This window comes from Haemorhous mexicanus, chromosome 6, assembly GCF_027477595.1.
Source record: "Haemorhous mexicanus isolate bHaeMex1 chromosome 6, bHaeMex1.pri, whole genome shotgun sequence".
Lineage (NCBI taxonomy): Eukaryota > Metazoa > Chordata > Aves > Passeriformes > Fringillidae > Haemorhous > Haemorhous mexicanus.
The window spans coordinates 63,788,186-63,802,425 of NC_082346.1; the positions used below are offsets into that span (position 1 = coordinate 63,788,186).

Sequence of the window (14,240 nt, forward strand, 5' to 3'; positions counted from 1 at the left end):
GGGAGAGATGTTGTTGCACGTTTTGAGTGTTGGTTCTACCACCCAAACCCGTGAAGAGGAAGGTGAAGAAGGACTAGCTTCTGTCTTTAAACTTAAACTTAAAACTTCTGTCTTGTTTTATATATATTTCTATATTCTAAAACTTTAAATTTTTCACCTTGTGTTATCACACACTTCTGTTCAAACTGCACACTCATCACTTTAGTGCTGTTAATTAATTTTGGAAGCCTTTTCCACGGCCTCAGGTCAATGCAGTGTTCTCTTGGGGGTCAGAGCCTGTCAGCCCAGAAAGTCTGAAATTCTCAGCACCCAGGACTCCCAACTCATTGGAGTCCTGGATATATACTCATTATCTGAGTATAATTTAGAATCATGGAATGGTTTGGGTTGGAAGGGACTTTAAAACTCATCTCATTCCTTTGGCAGGGACACCTCCCACTGTCCCAGGCTGCTCCAAGCCTTGTCCAGCCTGGCCTTGGGCACTGCCAGGGATCCAGGGGCACCTACAGCTGCTCTGGGAATTCTCTCCCAGCCTCTCCCCACCCTCCCAGCAAGGAATTCCCAATCCCCAATCTCCCATCCATCCCTGCCCTCTGGCACTGGGAGCCATTCCCTGGCTCCTGTCCCTCCATCCCTTGTCCCCAGTGCCTCTCCAGCTCTCCCTTCAGTGTCACATTTGTGGCACCCCAGAGCCTTCTCTTCTCCAGGGGTACAATCCCAGCTCTCCCAGCCTTTCCTCACAGGAGAGCTGCTCCATCCCTCTGATCATCTTGGTGGCCTCCTCTGCCCATCTGGGAATGTTCTTCTCCATGTCCCCAGCCTCCTTTGCAAAGCTCCTGGTGTTTCCTGTTGAAGGTCAAACCTTTCACCTGCCTTAGGCAGGGTTCAGACCTTTAGGCTGGACTAAATTTCATCATCTCCTGTGCTTGGGGAATGAGTGAAGTGACCCTGCTGTGCTTTTCCAGAGCAGCTGCAGTGTTGTGTCACTTCTGGGCTGCTCTCAGCCTGAAGCTGGGCTCTGCCTCTGTCTGAATCTCCTGTTTGGACTCCAGAATCACATTTGTCTGTGCTGTTCTTCACAGCCCAAAAATTGCTGTCTGCACAAGCACCAGCATCTTGGCCTAATCACCAACTGCATTTTTATTGCAAGTCCCATTAGAAAGCATTTTAATTGTGGATTATCATTAGGATAATTACTTTGGAATAGCTATTTTGGTACATTTCCATTGCTATGCAAGCCCGGGCAGAGCCTCTCAGAAGCCTTTCACTGCATTAATGTGTGCTGCTAGAATCTCAAATGAAGATTTTCCTATAAAATCTTTTCTATAATTTTAGCTCTTCAGGTATTTGGTAGCTTTATGTTCCATTTAAATCCTTGCATTGCATTAAATACACATTCAATGCTTGTTTTTCATCCTTTGGTGCAGGTTTTAATTCTGAATTAAGCACCCAGCTGGTAAATATTGGCTTACAGGTTTCAACTCGAGCCTGTCTTGCAAGAGAAGTTCAGGCCAAGAGGTAAAAGGTGACAGGGCATGAAATGCTTTTGGAGCAGTTTGTTTTGTGTGTCTTTATTACCTAGCACATGGCTGGCTGTTGGGCAGGAGCTGTAGCAGCCTGCTCAGGATTTGGGTGTATTCCCAGGGCTGTTTCCATTCCCAGCCTCCCTCCATCCCTTGTTTCTGTCCTTTCCCTGCCCACTCCATCCCAGCTGTAAGCTGGATCACTCCAGCTGGTGTAAAAAAGTGGGATTGCATCTGTGTCCTGGTCTGGAAAGCCAGATGCCTGCTAAAGAAGGCAGGAGCCTCCCCTGAAATGGAAAATGCAAACCCTCCCCACCCCTCCCAATTGCTATGAATTTTAAATTAAGGGGCTCCCAGGCAAAAAATATGGGAGCAGGAATAACAGTTCTTTAATAGGGAAAAAAAAAAAGGATAAAATAAAACAATGCAATGCACTAGAACAGCACTGACAGAGTCAGAACTCAACCTCACACCCTGTTGGTCAGGGTGTTGGTAGCAGTCCAGTTGGAAAAGTGGCTGCAGCCCTCCTGAAGTGTCAGGTGTGGTTCTGTTGGAGCAGGGGGTCCTGTAGAAAAGGGTGTATTCTTCCTCTGCAGATCCATGGAAGAAGAAGCAGGTGCTGTTCCTCTGGGGAATCCAGTGGGAAGCCGTGCTGGTGTGTCAGAATCTCCAGATTATATCTGGGTAGCAATGCTTGGCTCCTCCCTCTGGGCAGAGCATCTCACAGTGGGATGTTACAGTTCTTATCAGCCATGCAGGGACACTCAACAGCCTGTTATCAGCAGGTGTCCCCTGCCAGGGAGGAGTGATTGTGATCAGGGAGAGAGATAAGGAGAGATGAGGAGAATTGTCCACTTGACACCAGACAGCTGCCATACAGATGGGAATAGAATACATCTTGCCTTGCAGTCTGGAACAGTCTGGAAGATGGGAGTGGGTAGTGTGAGCTGGAGGGGACAGGGAGTGCCTGCAGTGCTCTGTCCCTGCAGGGCAAGGTCCTGCCCTTTGGGAAGCAGTGCTAGAGGAGAGTCTGGAGCACCTGCACCTCCCAGGATTGTCCCAGGATCCTGTGAGCAACCAACAAAGCAGCTTCAGTGCCTCTGATGGTGCAAAATTCTTCTATTCTTCAAAAGGATGGAGTGTGGATCCCAGCTGTGCTTCCTTTGTTTGCATCCTGGAGTTTCCATCTCTCCTCTGGAGCAGGATGAGTCTGTGTGTGTCATGGAGCAGCAATTTCCACAGCAGTTTTCTGAGAGCAGCAGTGGCAGAACATGACTTGAGTCTTGAGTTGCTCTTTGAAACCTGCCTGTAGGGAGAGTGGAGTTGGCATTTCTGCAGCTGAGCTTTGGGAACAGCCTCTCCCTCCCATTTCCTCATCTCTCAGCACAGCTCCACTTTCACTGCTCACTTCAGCTTAGCAAACTGAGCCCAGGCCAGCCCTGAATTTCCTCAATAAAGTGATATTATTTCCTCAAGGAGGCAGTGAGTGCTGCCCTCCCTTTGAGGGAACTCCAGGGGGGTGAGGGCAGTTGGGAGTGGTTTAGAGCATCATTCCCCAGTTCTGTGACCAAACTCCAGGAATGGATCCTCATGGCTTTGCAGGGAAGAGTCAGAGTTGAATGGGTTTTTTCAGGTAACATCCCATAGCTCTGTCTCTTGGAATCATGGGATAAAGGGTTGTGGCTTTAAACTGACACAAAGGGAAGGTTTAGATGAAATATCAGGAGGAAATTCCTCACTGTGAGGATGGTGAGGCCCTGGAACTGAGGAAGAGGCTGCCCAGGTGGCTGCCCCTGGATCCCTGCAGTGTCCAAGGCCAGGCTGGACAGGGTTTGGAGCACCCTGGGATGGTGGAAGGTCCCTGCATGGGAGGAGGTGGAGCTGGATGAGCTTTAAGGTCCCTTCCAACCCAAACCATTCTGGAATTCAGTGATTTTATGAAATCAGGAGTTCAGAGTAAGAAGCTGGCACATTTAAGGCTTAAAGATCATTCCCTGTTTCTCTCTCATGGATCATCTGACTGAGGAAAGTCTGCAAAGATAACTTGACATTAAAATGAGTAGTTTCTTCAAGCTTTCAGCATTTTGCTCTCTTAACTTCAGCATTATTCTGCAAAATTTGGGAAGCAGCTGAAGCTAACTCAGTTTGCATCTCCCCTGTTTTTAATGGAGTATTTGTAAATCCTACACTGAACTAGTAGCATGAGATTAAAAACAACCCCTCAGTAATAATTCTAAATATGTTAACATACCTCTGCAATATCCTCAATTTAAACAAGGATGTATATCTGTCAAAATGTGGGTTTGTTATTTATTATTTTAATCAGGGAAAGGCAGCCAGGCACATTTTATTCATGGTTTATTTCAAAGTACCTATTTTCAGGCAATTACTTCTTGCATGGAAAATAGCAATATGTCAGAATATTTTCTAAGGTGTGCATTGCATCTGTGCATGAGTGGGTTTTCCTCTTAGAAAAACCATAAATTAGAGTTGTTTCCTTGTGTTTCAATGCATAGCTTCAAGTAATTGTTGCTCTGGGGTCACTATTTCAACATGTATTTTATCAGGTGAGTTCTCTGCCTGTTTAGATGAGGATTTATGACTTCAGTTGGTGTTAATTTAACAAGTGAGTAGAAGGATTTGCCATCTAATAAAATTTTTAAAAGAAATTTATTTTGAAGAGCCAGAAGAAGAAAAAAAAAAAATAACCTCATCTTTATAGCAGAGCAGATGAGCAGGGGGTTTGCATGTGTCTGTAGCTGCATTGCCTGGAAATTACTCCCAATTTTCTGCAGAACTTCTGTCAAACTGCTGCTCAGAATCAGTGGGGGATGTGGTGCAGTGCCACTGGATGTGTTGCACTGGGAATTTCAATGATTCCTGGGAGCAGGAGATGGATGCTGGGAGATAATGAGAGGGTGTAAGTGCAGCTCTGACAGCCTGTGACACTCGTGGGGTGACAGGTGACAAAAATGGCTTGAAACAGCCTTTGTGCACTTGGACCAGGATGAGGTACAAGGGCTCTGGGGAGAGCTCAGAGCCCAAAGGGGCTCCAGGAGAGCTGGAGAGGGACTGGGGACAAGGGAGGGAGGGACAGGACCCAGGGAATGGCTCCCACTGCCCGAGGGCAGGGATGGATGGGAGATTGGGAACTGGGAATTGTGCCCTGTGAAGGTTTAAGGTTGCCCAGAGCAGCTGTGGCTGGCCCTGGATCCCTGGCAGTGCCCAAGGCCAGGTTGGACAAGGCTTGGAGCAGCCTGGGGCAGTGGAGGGTGTTCCTGCCATGGCAGGGGTGGCACTGGATGAGTTTTAAAATCCCTTCCAAACCAAACCCTTCTGGGATTTCACAAATTGGGGCTGTTGTGCTGGACCACAGCTGTAAAATCAGCCTTTACATTTCCAAATTTCTGGATGAGGACACAAAGCCAGCTCAGGTTTTAAAAGGAGAGACCTGAAGCTTTTCTCAAAAGGTTTGGCAGAATTGCAAGGCCACATTATTTTCTCCAAATTCCTGTCTCCTGCTTTGACTTCTATTTAAAAACTCTCTGAGTCAGTTTGTGAGCAGCTTTAATAAGGACTGGACCCTTTCAAACAGCAAAAAGCTCTGTAGTTGTTGTATTTAAAGGTTTAGAGATGTCCAATAGCTGTTCCTCCACAATATTTCCAGATTCTACTGATAATAATCAATAATGTGGATGTTTTTCCTGCTCTAATAGGAACAGGTCATTTCCCATTTCCTTCACCTCAAGTAGTTGTTGTGGTATAAAATTTTGTGCTTTGTTCAGACAATATTTCTGTGCTTTTTACTGCTTTAAATCTGAGCAGATTTAATTTGCTGCTTGGCTAATTTCCTCCTAAATTTTACTGTCACTGAATTCCTCTTTGCTGGTGTCAAGCTTTAACCCCAGCCTGCAGCTGCAGTGGGATGGGGAGGAGAGCTGGGAAGAGGTAAAACCCATGGGTTGAGATGAGAACTGTTTCATAATTAACATAATAAGAATAATGATGATAATAATAGTAATAATAATAGTAGTAATAATAGTAATAGTAATAGTAGTAGTAGCAATAATAATAATAATAATAACAATAATAATAATAATATCCAGAAATAAGTCTGGGTCTGGCCATATACCCCCCCAATTTCTTGTGCAGCTCCTTGTTGACAGAGCATGAGACATTGAAAAAAATCCCTGATTTAGGGAGGAGCACAACCAAAACAACCAAAATATCAACATTATCCTCATCCTAAATCCAAATCAAGCTGTACCAACTACCAGGAAGGAAATCAACTTTATCCCAGCCAAAACCACCTCCTTCATGCAGAGAAAGTGAAGCTGACTTGGCAGTCCCAAGGAGCTGTGGGCATTTTCAAAAATCTCCTTTATTTTGCTCACTCAGAGACTCCAGGAATGTTCATCTATTCACTGGAATTTTATCTTCTTTATAACCCAGGATTTCCATGCTGCAGTTGGCCTCTCACATGTCCTATTTTGTGTGGGGGTGACAGGGAGGGTTTTGTGCCTGGCAAGGACGGCTCAGCTCAGGCCTTAAATCAACCCTGATTTCAGCAGATCCTCCTGCTGAATTTTTTTTCCCCCTTATCATGGGAAGGATATTCTGTTTTATTTAAACCTTTTCCATCTCTTTGGACAAGAATCCAGAAGATGAGGAGTGCAGTCACACCAGGCTTTAAAAATAGAGATGCTGAGCAGTTGCATTTCTTGGCTGTTTGCACAATCCTTCAGTGACAGCTTTGGAAAAAAGGATGGACAGGATGCTACTTCCCTTTCCCCCTTTTTTTTCTTTCTTCCCTCCTTTTTTCCTCCCTTTTCCCCCTTTTTTTCTCCCTTTCCCCCTTTTTTTTCTCCCTTTCCCCCTTTTTTTTCTCCCTTTCCCCCTTTTTTTTCTCCCTTTCCCCCTTTTTTCCGTCCCTTTCCCCCTTTTTTCCTCCCTTCCCCCCTTTTTTACTTCCCCTGCTTTTTTCCCTTTCCCCTTTTTCTTTCCCTTGTTTTTTTTCTTCCCCCTTTTTTACTTTCCCTGCTTTTCTTCCTTTCCCCTTTTTTACTTTCCCTGCTTTTTTTCCTTTCCCTTTTTTCCTTCCTCCTTTTTTCCTCACTATCCCCTTTTTTCCTCACTTTCCCCTTTTTTCCTCACTTTCCCCTTTTTTCCTCACTTTCCCCTTTTTTCCTCACTATCCCCTTTTTTCCTCACTTTCCCCTTTTTTCCTCACTTTCCCCCTTTTTCCTCACTTTCCCCTTTTTTCCTCACTTTCCCCTTTTTTCCTCACTTTCCCCTTTTTTCCTCACTTTCCCCTTTTTTCCTCACTTTCCCCTTTTTTCCTCACTTTCCCCTTTTTTCCTCACTTCCTCGTTTTTTTCCCTTCCCCCTTTTCTTCCTCCCCCTTTTTCTTCCTCCCCCTTTTTCTTCCTTCCCCTTTTTCTTCCTCCCCCTTTTCTCCCCTTTTAAGTTTTTCTCATCCCTTGAGAGAGGTGCAGCAATGTTCATGTTCAGATATGCTGTAAAAATGAAAAGTCTTTTAAAAGCTTCTCCATCTGCTCCTGCAAGTTAAAACACTCACAAGTGATCTTGTTTCTCACCCTTGGAGCTCTCAAGCCTTCCAATACAGTATGTAAAATTAAAATAAAAATATGGCTTGAAAGAGCAGAGTTTTAAGAGTTTTCTCTAAGTGTTTAAAAGCACAGAGAATCAGTGGATTCTAGATTTCAAAGCAGAGGTGAAATTCTTAATTTTCTATTTTCTGATTTTCTAATTCTTTTCTAATTTTCTAATCCTTACCTTTCCCATTCAGCCCCAAAGCCACCAGAATTAACAGAAACCTTTGAACTGAATTTAGGTGGATGATGTTAAGCCCCTCCTGTGATACATTCAGCCTCTTTTGAGCATGCAATACACAGAATTTTTTTCATTCTATGAGAGTTTAAGCATTTCATAATAAAAGCTTGAAATTGAGGGAATTACAAGAGTAGTCTGTACAGGAAAACATTCATTTCTTTGTTGTAGGATGCGAGATACAGCAAGAAAAGTGGAAGAAAAGTATTTTTCCAACCTTGCAACCCACGTGGAATTCCTTCCAGTGGAGTGGAGATCAAAGCTGACCCTCGATGGAGGTACTGGACTCAGTTCTTCTGCTGTTCCAGCAGCTGCAGAAATCTCATCTGTGCTCTCACTTGTGCTTTTTCTTTGGTTTTGTTTGCACAACTTTGAACATTCCCGTCCCTGGCAGTGCCCAAGGCCTGGTTGGACACTGGGGCTTGGAGCAACCTGGGATGGTGGAAGGTGTCCCTGCCCATGAATGACCTTTAAGGTCCCTTCCAACCCAAACCATCTCATGATTCTGTTGGATCATTCTCCTGGATGTAATTTAATTCCCTTTTTTTATTTCCCCAGACACTGTGGACTCCATAACTCCGGACAAAGTGCGGGGCTTGCGGGACATGCTCAACAGCAGTGCCATGGACATCATGTACTACACCAGCCCTCTCTACAGGGATGAGGTGAGTGAGGAAAACTGGAGGTTATGTCAGTTCACTAGAGCAGGGCATAGAGGATGAAAAAATCTCGATTTGGGAATGTCAGGGAGGTTCCCCTCTAAGGAAAACCTTTGTAAAAGGTGTCAACACTTTGTGGGTGTGTCACAAGGGAAAATAAAAGGGAAAGGAGAAGAGATATTGTAGAATTGTAGAAAATGTTTTGGGGTGGTTTTTTTGTTTGTTTTTTCCAAACTTTCATATCCTTTCCTGCCTTCTCAGAATAGGGTTTTACCAGAGTTATCCATATAGGATTTTTGGATAGCTCAGGATTGCCCAGCACATGGAGCAGCTGGAGCAGTTCTTGTCCCAGGTGTTGCTAGTGATTCATCCTGAGCTATCTCACTTCTCCTGAAGAACAGAGGAGAAGAAAGACAGCAAAAAGTACAATTCATGTCATTTATTCAGAGCAGAAATGTCTAAAATGGTTCTGTATGAACAGCTGACAACCAGGAAAGGGTTTAATGTTCTTCCTAATTTCTGTATATCTAGATGTCCATAGAGCTGAGATTCTTTTTACCTCTGACAAAATCCATGGGTATTTGTCACTTCATTTCTGCTGTTCCTGAGGACAGAGGGGATGGCAAACATGCCTAGTCTGAATGCATTTGTGTGCACTTGCCTTGCAGGGACACCAAAATGATCCCCAGTTTCTCAGTTTATTAGGAGGCTCTTCCTATCCTGGGTGCTCCCATCCCACCTTGAGCCATCTGTGTAGCTCTTGAGTGACCCCATTAACCAGAGCAGAAACCCAGGAATAGGATCATCAATTATAGTGGTCTGTAAATAATGATAAGCCTTGAATAAATGATAATAACCTGGATAAATGAAGCATCCCATAAAACATGGACAGTGCTTCACCCCAGCAGCACCCCTTGTGTTTCACACTTACTGGGAAAGCCCTGTGGGGCTGTTTTAGGATTAATTTCTGTAGGAATTGCAGGTTTTGTCTGTGTTTGCTGTGTTATCTATGGAGTAGTGTTAATCCTTTTGCAGCCTTGGTGCCCTGAGCATGGTTAGACTGGGGTAAGGTGAGACTTTAAAGTCTTACCTGGATATTTAATGTCAAATTAGGTGTGTTTAAGTCCTTTAGACTGGCAGCACAATTTTCAAACCAAAATCTGTACCTCCCTTCCTGCTCAGCAATGCAGAATTCATTGATCAGGGCTCTCCACTGTCTCTCAGCTTTCCCTGCCTGTTGTGTACCTGAAGCCAACACAAATTTTTGTGGCAAGCCATGGAAATTTCTCTGGCAGCTTGAAAACAGATATTTTTTAACTGCATTAGAGGCTTGGCATGTCTGTGGACATCTTATGGGAAATGGATTAAAGTTCAGGTGTACTGGCCAGCAGAGCATGAAAATTTAATTCATTGCTCAGTAGAATTGCAGTTTTACAGGTTTATCACCATCCCCTGGGTGTGAGAACTGACACAGAAGGACTGTGCTTAGATCTGATTACAAAATACCAAGTTGGTTTTATTCATCAAATCAAATTAATTTCCTTGAAACGTTTGCAGCACTACACTCAAATTACTCTTCCTTATCCCATTTTATTTTCTGTGACCTGACTTTGCAGAGTTTAACACAGCAGTGTCAGGTGGAGCATTCTTCTGGATGGTTTTCCCACCTTCAGTGTGTTTTTCTTGTGGCACTTTGCTCCTTCCAGCTCAGAAATGAGCCTTGGCTTTGGGGATTCACACATGGCTCAGAATTCATGGCCCTGCTCACTGCTTTATCCCCCCAACACAATTCTTTGTGTACCCTGGGCACTCCCAGTGCTTTCCACCCAGAAATCCTCCAAGGATCTCTAAAGGAGATTGTTTTATTCAACTTCCCTTTGCCTCTGGGAAATAAACTGAGGAATGTGGTGAAGAGTGAAGCTGCCATTCAGCTGATGGCTCTCAGAATCCCAGCCTGGTTTGGGTTGGAAGGGATCTGAAAAATCATCTCATTGCACCCCCTGCCATGGCAGGGACACCTTCCACTGTCCCAGGTGGCTCCAAGCTCCATCTAGCCTGGCCTTGGACACTTCCAGGGGCAGCCACAGCTGCTCTGGGCAACCTTCAGCCAGCACAGGGCACAATTCCCAATCTCCCATCCATCCCAGCCCTCTGGCAGTGGGAGCCATTCCCTGGGTCCTGTCCCTCCATCCCTTGTCCCCAGTCCCTCTCCAGCTCTCCTGGAGCCCCTTCAGGCCCTGCCAGGGGCTCTGAGCTCTCCCTGGAGCCTTCTCCTCTCCAGGTGAGCACCCCCAGCTCTCCCAGCCTGGCTCCAGCCCTTGGAGCAGCTCCGTGGCTCCTCTGGACACTTTCCAGCAGCTTCTCCAGCTGCTGGGAGCCCCAGAGCTGGCAGAGCATTCCAAGTGACCTCCAGTGACCAGGTCACTCCTGTGCCATGGGCAGGGACAGAATCCTCTTCCTGCTCCCCTCAATGCCAGGGGGGCAGCCCCAGACCCTGCTGGCATTTTGGGCTGTGAGCACCCAGGGCACAAGGCTGGGATGTGGCATTTTGGGGTCCCCCATTGTGGGGAGGAAAGGTAAATCTGACTCCATGTTCTTAGAAGGCTGATTTATTATTTTATGGTATTATATTCTACTAAAGAATACTATACTAAAACTATACTAAAGGACAGAGAAAGGATACAGACAGAAGGCTTAACAAGATACTCATGAAAAACCTGTGACTCTCACCAGAGTCCCAACACAGCTGGCTGTGGTTGGCCATTAAATAAAAACAATTCACATGTTGGATAAACAATCTCCAACAACATTCCAAAGCAGCAAAACACAGGAGAAGCAAATCAGATAATATTGTTTTCCTTGTTCTCTGAGGCTTCTCAGCTTCCCATGTGAGAAATCCTGGGCAAAGAGGATTTCTCAGAAAATATGATGGTGACACTTGGATGGGAATTTTCTTTCCCCTTTCAGGGATTTTCCCCACTTAGAAGTATCACAATTTCTTCTTTAAGGCTCCTGAGCATACTTTAAGCAGTTCATAAAGGGGTTTGCAAGTGGCAGCCCTTCTCTCCTCCCAGGGGAAGGTGTCACTGTCACTTGGTGTCCCAGGAGAGCACAGAGCTGTCCCAGGGCACTGCATTGCCCATTTGAGCCCCCCAGAGCATGGTGGGTGACCCAATCTCTGATTTCAGGTATTGTTTCTTCTCCAGTGGGGCAGGAGAATATCCAAAAGGTGCCTCTGACTGCTGGCATGTGATGTGATACCAGGCAGGCATTCATAATTCAGCACAGCCTCCTGAACATCCCAGTCAGATTCAGCTGGGCTGGTTTGGTGGCATGAGAATTCTGCTGTGATTTGTACCAAATCCCTCTTTAAACATTCCCCAGATGTAAGAACAAGCAATAAATTGATATTCTGATGCACACAGGCCTGTTTCTAAATGAACAGCCATTTCCCATTCTGCCCCTGACCTTGCTGGTCCATCTGTGGTAACATAATCTTGGGTTTTGGTGTCCTCAGTGGGGGACTTGGTTTCAGATCTGTGTCACTGTAGCTTCATATTTCTTTAATAATACATGCTTGCAGCAGAGATTAGAAAGACTAATTGTTGCATAGTAAATGCAGAGTTGTCACTTTCATTATACTGCTAAGTGCTTTTTTTTTTACTGATCTTCCCTGCACTTACTTGCAGGCTCATTGTAATTCTGTGAATTATTGATATATGGCTTGGCAGAAAATGCCTTTAGTGCAGGATAAATGTAATTTACACCCATCATCCCAAGATTTCTAAGGATTTAGTGCAAATATTTCACTATGAAAGTGAAGAAACTTCACTGTCCACCTAAGAATCATGGAATAGTTTATGTTGGAAGGGAAATTAGGGATAATCTCATTCCAACTAGAACAGCTTGCTCAGAGTCCTGACCTTGGACTGGCTTCATGGTTTGCCCTTATACACATATTTAAAAGGAGAATTAATGACTAGGCTCTTGAAACTGGGGACAAGTGTTAGCTTTGACCAGAGCTTTCATCCCTTTGGGTTGTTTTGCAGTGGAAATCCCATTCTCTTGTGCACCCCTTTCAGCAGTAAAAGGCAGCTGGTTCAGGTGTGTTTGAAAACAAGATGGGAAGCAGGGAATTTTAAGCTGAGACTATTTCAGGACTGGTTTTGCATATCTTGTTGAACCTAATAGTGAAGGAGCTGCTTGGCTGGTTTAATTAATGGCTGGTTTAATTAATTTGATTGCCCTTGAATGTGTTGTCAGCTTTATAAAGTCATTGGTTAGTGGCTGTGCCTGAACCTAAACTTGAGCACAGTGACTTGTTAGAAATGGGTTGGACTCAGCTTTTCAGCAGCAAGAGGGGTCCTGGGAGGGAGGCTCAGGCAGATCCACAGATCCTTTTTTGTGCCATCCCTGAGACAGAGCCCTTCCCATCTGTTCCCACAGCCACAGCTCATTCTGGCCTCTCATCTGTTGTTGTGACACTCCTCTGGCATCCACCAGTGATTCCATCAGGGAATGTGACAACTGTTGTCTCCTTGGGGGTCAGCAGCCTCACCAGCTCTGCTGGCACCTTCTCCTGGGCCACGTGGAGCAAAAACTCCTCATCTTTGCTTTCCCAGCCCTTCCCAATCCCCCTCTTGAGCTGCAGCTCCTCCCTTGGCTTTCAGGGAGCCTCTTCCCCCTCCAGCTGGCTCACACTCCAGGTGCCTGCTGGCTGAATTTCCAACCAGTTTGCACTTTCTCCTGAAGTTCTCTTGACATTTGGGAAGAGCTGCTTGACTGTTCCTCAGATCTCCTTCACTTTCCTTCCCCACAAAGCCTGCAGAAACAGTCCTGCTCTTCAGGCTGGAGAGGGTGCACAGGTCAGGTGTGCTGCACTCCCTTTCCAGAGGTACCTGTCTCTTGTTTTTATTTTTCTTCAAACTGTTGATGTGGGAAGATTGTTTAGTGGGTGAGGATCCTGTGGGGACAGCACAGAGAAAAGAGCAGCACTCAAGCTCTGTGTTACTGCTGTGCTCAGGTGCCAGCAGGGGTTTTCTGCTCCCTGTTTTCTTGAAAAAAAATCATTTCTTGGATATTGAGAGGAAAATGTCATTTTGTACACTGGTAATTTTGGTGTGCATTGAAAAGCCCCTTCAATCCCAACAATCTGCCCCTAAAATGGAGCAGGGGATGGAGTTCTGGATCTTCTTGGTGTGGGTCCAGGGGCTGTTTATCCACACACACTCATCCCGATTTCCTTCTGCTTTGCCAGGAACATGCTATCCATGCTTATTTATGCTGTGTCTTCAAGGCTGCTTTTCCTCAGAGGAGGGTGAACAGCTGTATGGGATGCTGGTGCTGGAATTTAGAGGTTGAACAGCTGTTTGGGATGCTGGTGCTGGAATTTAGAGGTTGAACAGCTGTTTGGGATGCTGGAATTTAGAGGTTGAACAGCTGTTTGGGATGCTGGTGGTGGAAATTAGAAGTTTGGATTTTTCCAGCCCAGCACAGGATGCTGTTAATGCTCTGCACAAAAGGGAGGCAGCTCTGGATGTCTCACTCTTTCCACAGTTTCTTGTTCCCATCATGATCCAGCAGTTCAGGAGGTGATAAAAGACATGATTCTGCTGCCCTTTCTATCAGTGTTCTTCAGCCTGAGGTGACAGGGACATGTCACCTGACTCCCCATCTGTACAAAACCCAGGCCTGTGCCAATTCAGGATTCCTGAATGCATGGGATAGGCTGTTATTTTTTGATTTCTTGGAAGCCATGTGCCAGCCAGGCACAGAACTGGGAAAGCAGAGGGCATTTTTGGCCTCATCAAGTCCAGCCTCCTGCTCCTTGGTCAGCTCTCTGGTTTTTGGCTTCCCCCTGGAATTGCATGGCCCTCAAGCCATCTCCCCATGGATGTGCATTCCTTACTCTGCCTTGAGTTTGGTTTCTGAAGGGCAGAGAGCTTCTAACCTCAGTTCATCTGAATGTGAGCTGCTGCCTTCTGAGCAACTTGATCCTGCAGGCTTGAGTTTCCTGCAAGGAGGATTTATATGCAAAACTTCAGCAGACAGAGAGATAATCTCAGAATGGATTGGGTTGGAAGGGATCTTAAAGCCCATCTCATTCCAAACCCCAAACCATGGGCAGGGACACCTTCCACTAGCCCAGGTTGCTCCAACCTGGCCTTGGACACTCCCAGGGATCCAGGGGCAGCCACAGCTGCTCTGG

At 45.6% G+C, this 14,240-nt stretch overlaps 1 protein-coding gene across 2 annotated transcripts in view; it reads left to right on the top strand.

Annotated features, from left to right (window-relative positions):
- Positions 1 to 14,240, top strand: part of DDHD1 (DDHD domain containing 1) — a 63,408-nt gene that overhangs the window by 29,983 nt on the left and 19,185 nt on the right. For both annotated transcript variants that reach the window (XM_059850633.1, XM_059850634.1), the window contains 2 exons: positions 7,545 to 7,651; positions 7,932 to 8,038. In XM_059850633.1, coding sequence (XP_059706616.1) covers positions 7,545 to 7,651; positions 7,932 to 8,038 — 214 coding nt within the window. The remainder of the gene's footprint in view (positions 1 to 7,544; positions 7,652 to 7,931; positions 8,039 to 14,240) is intronic.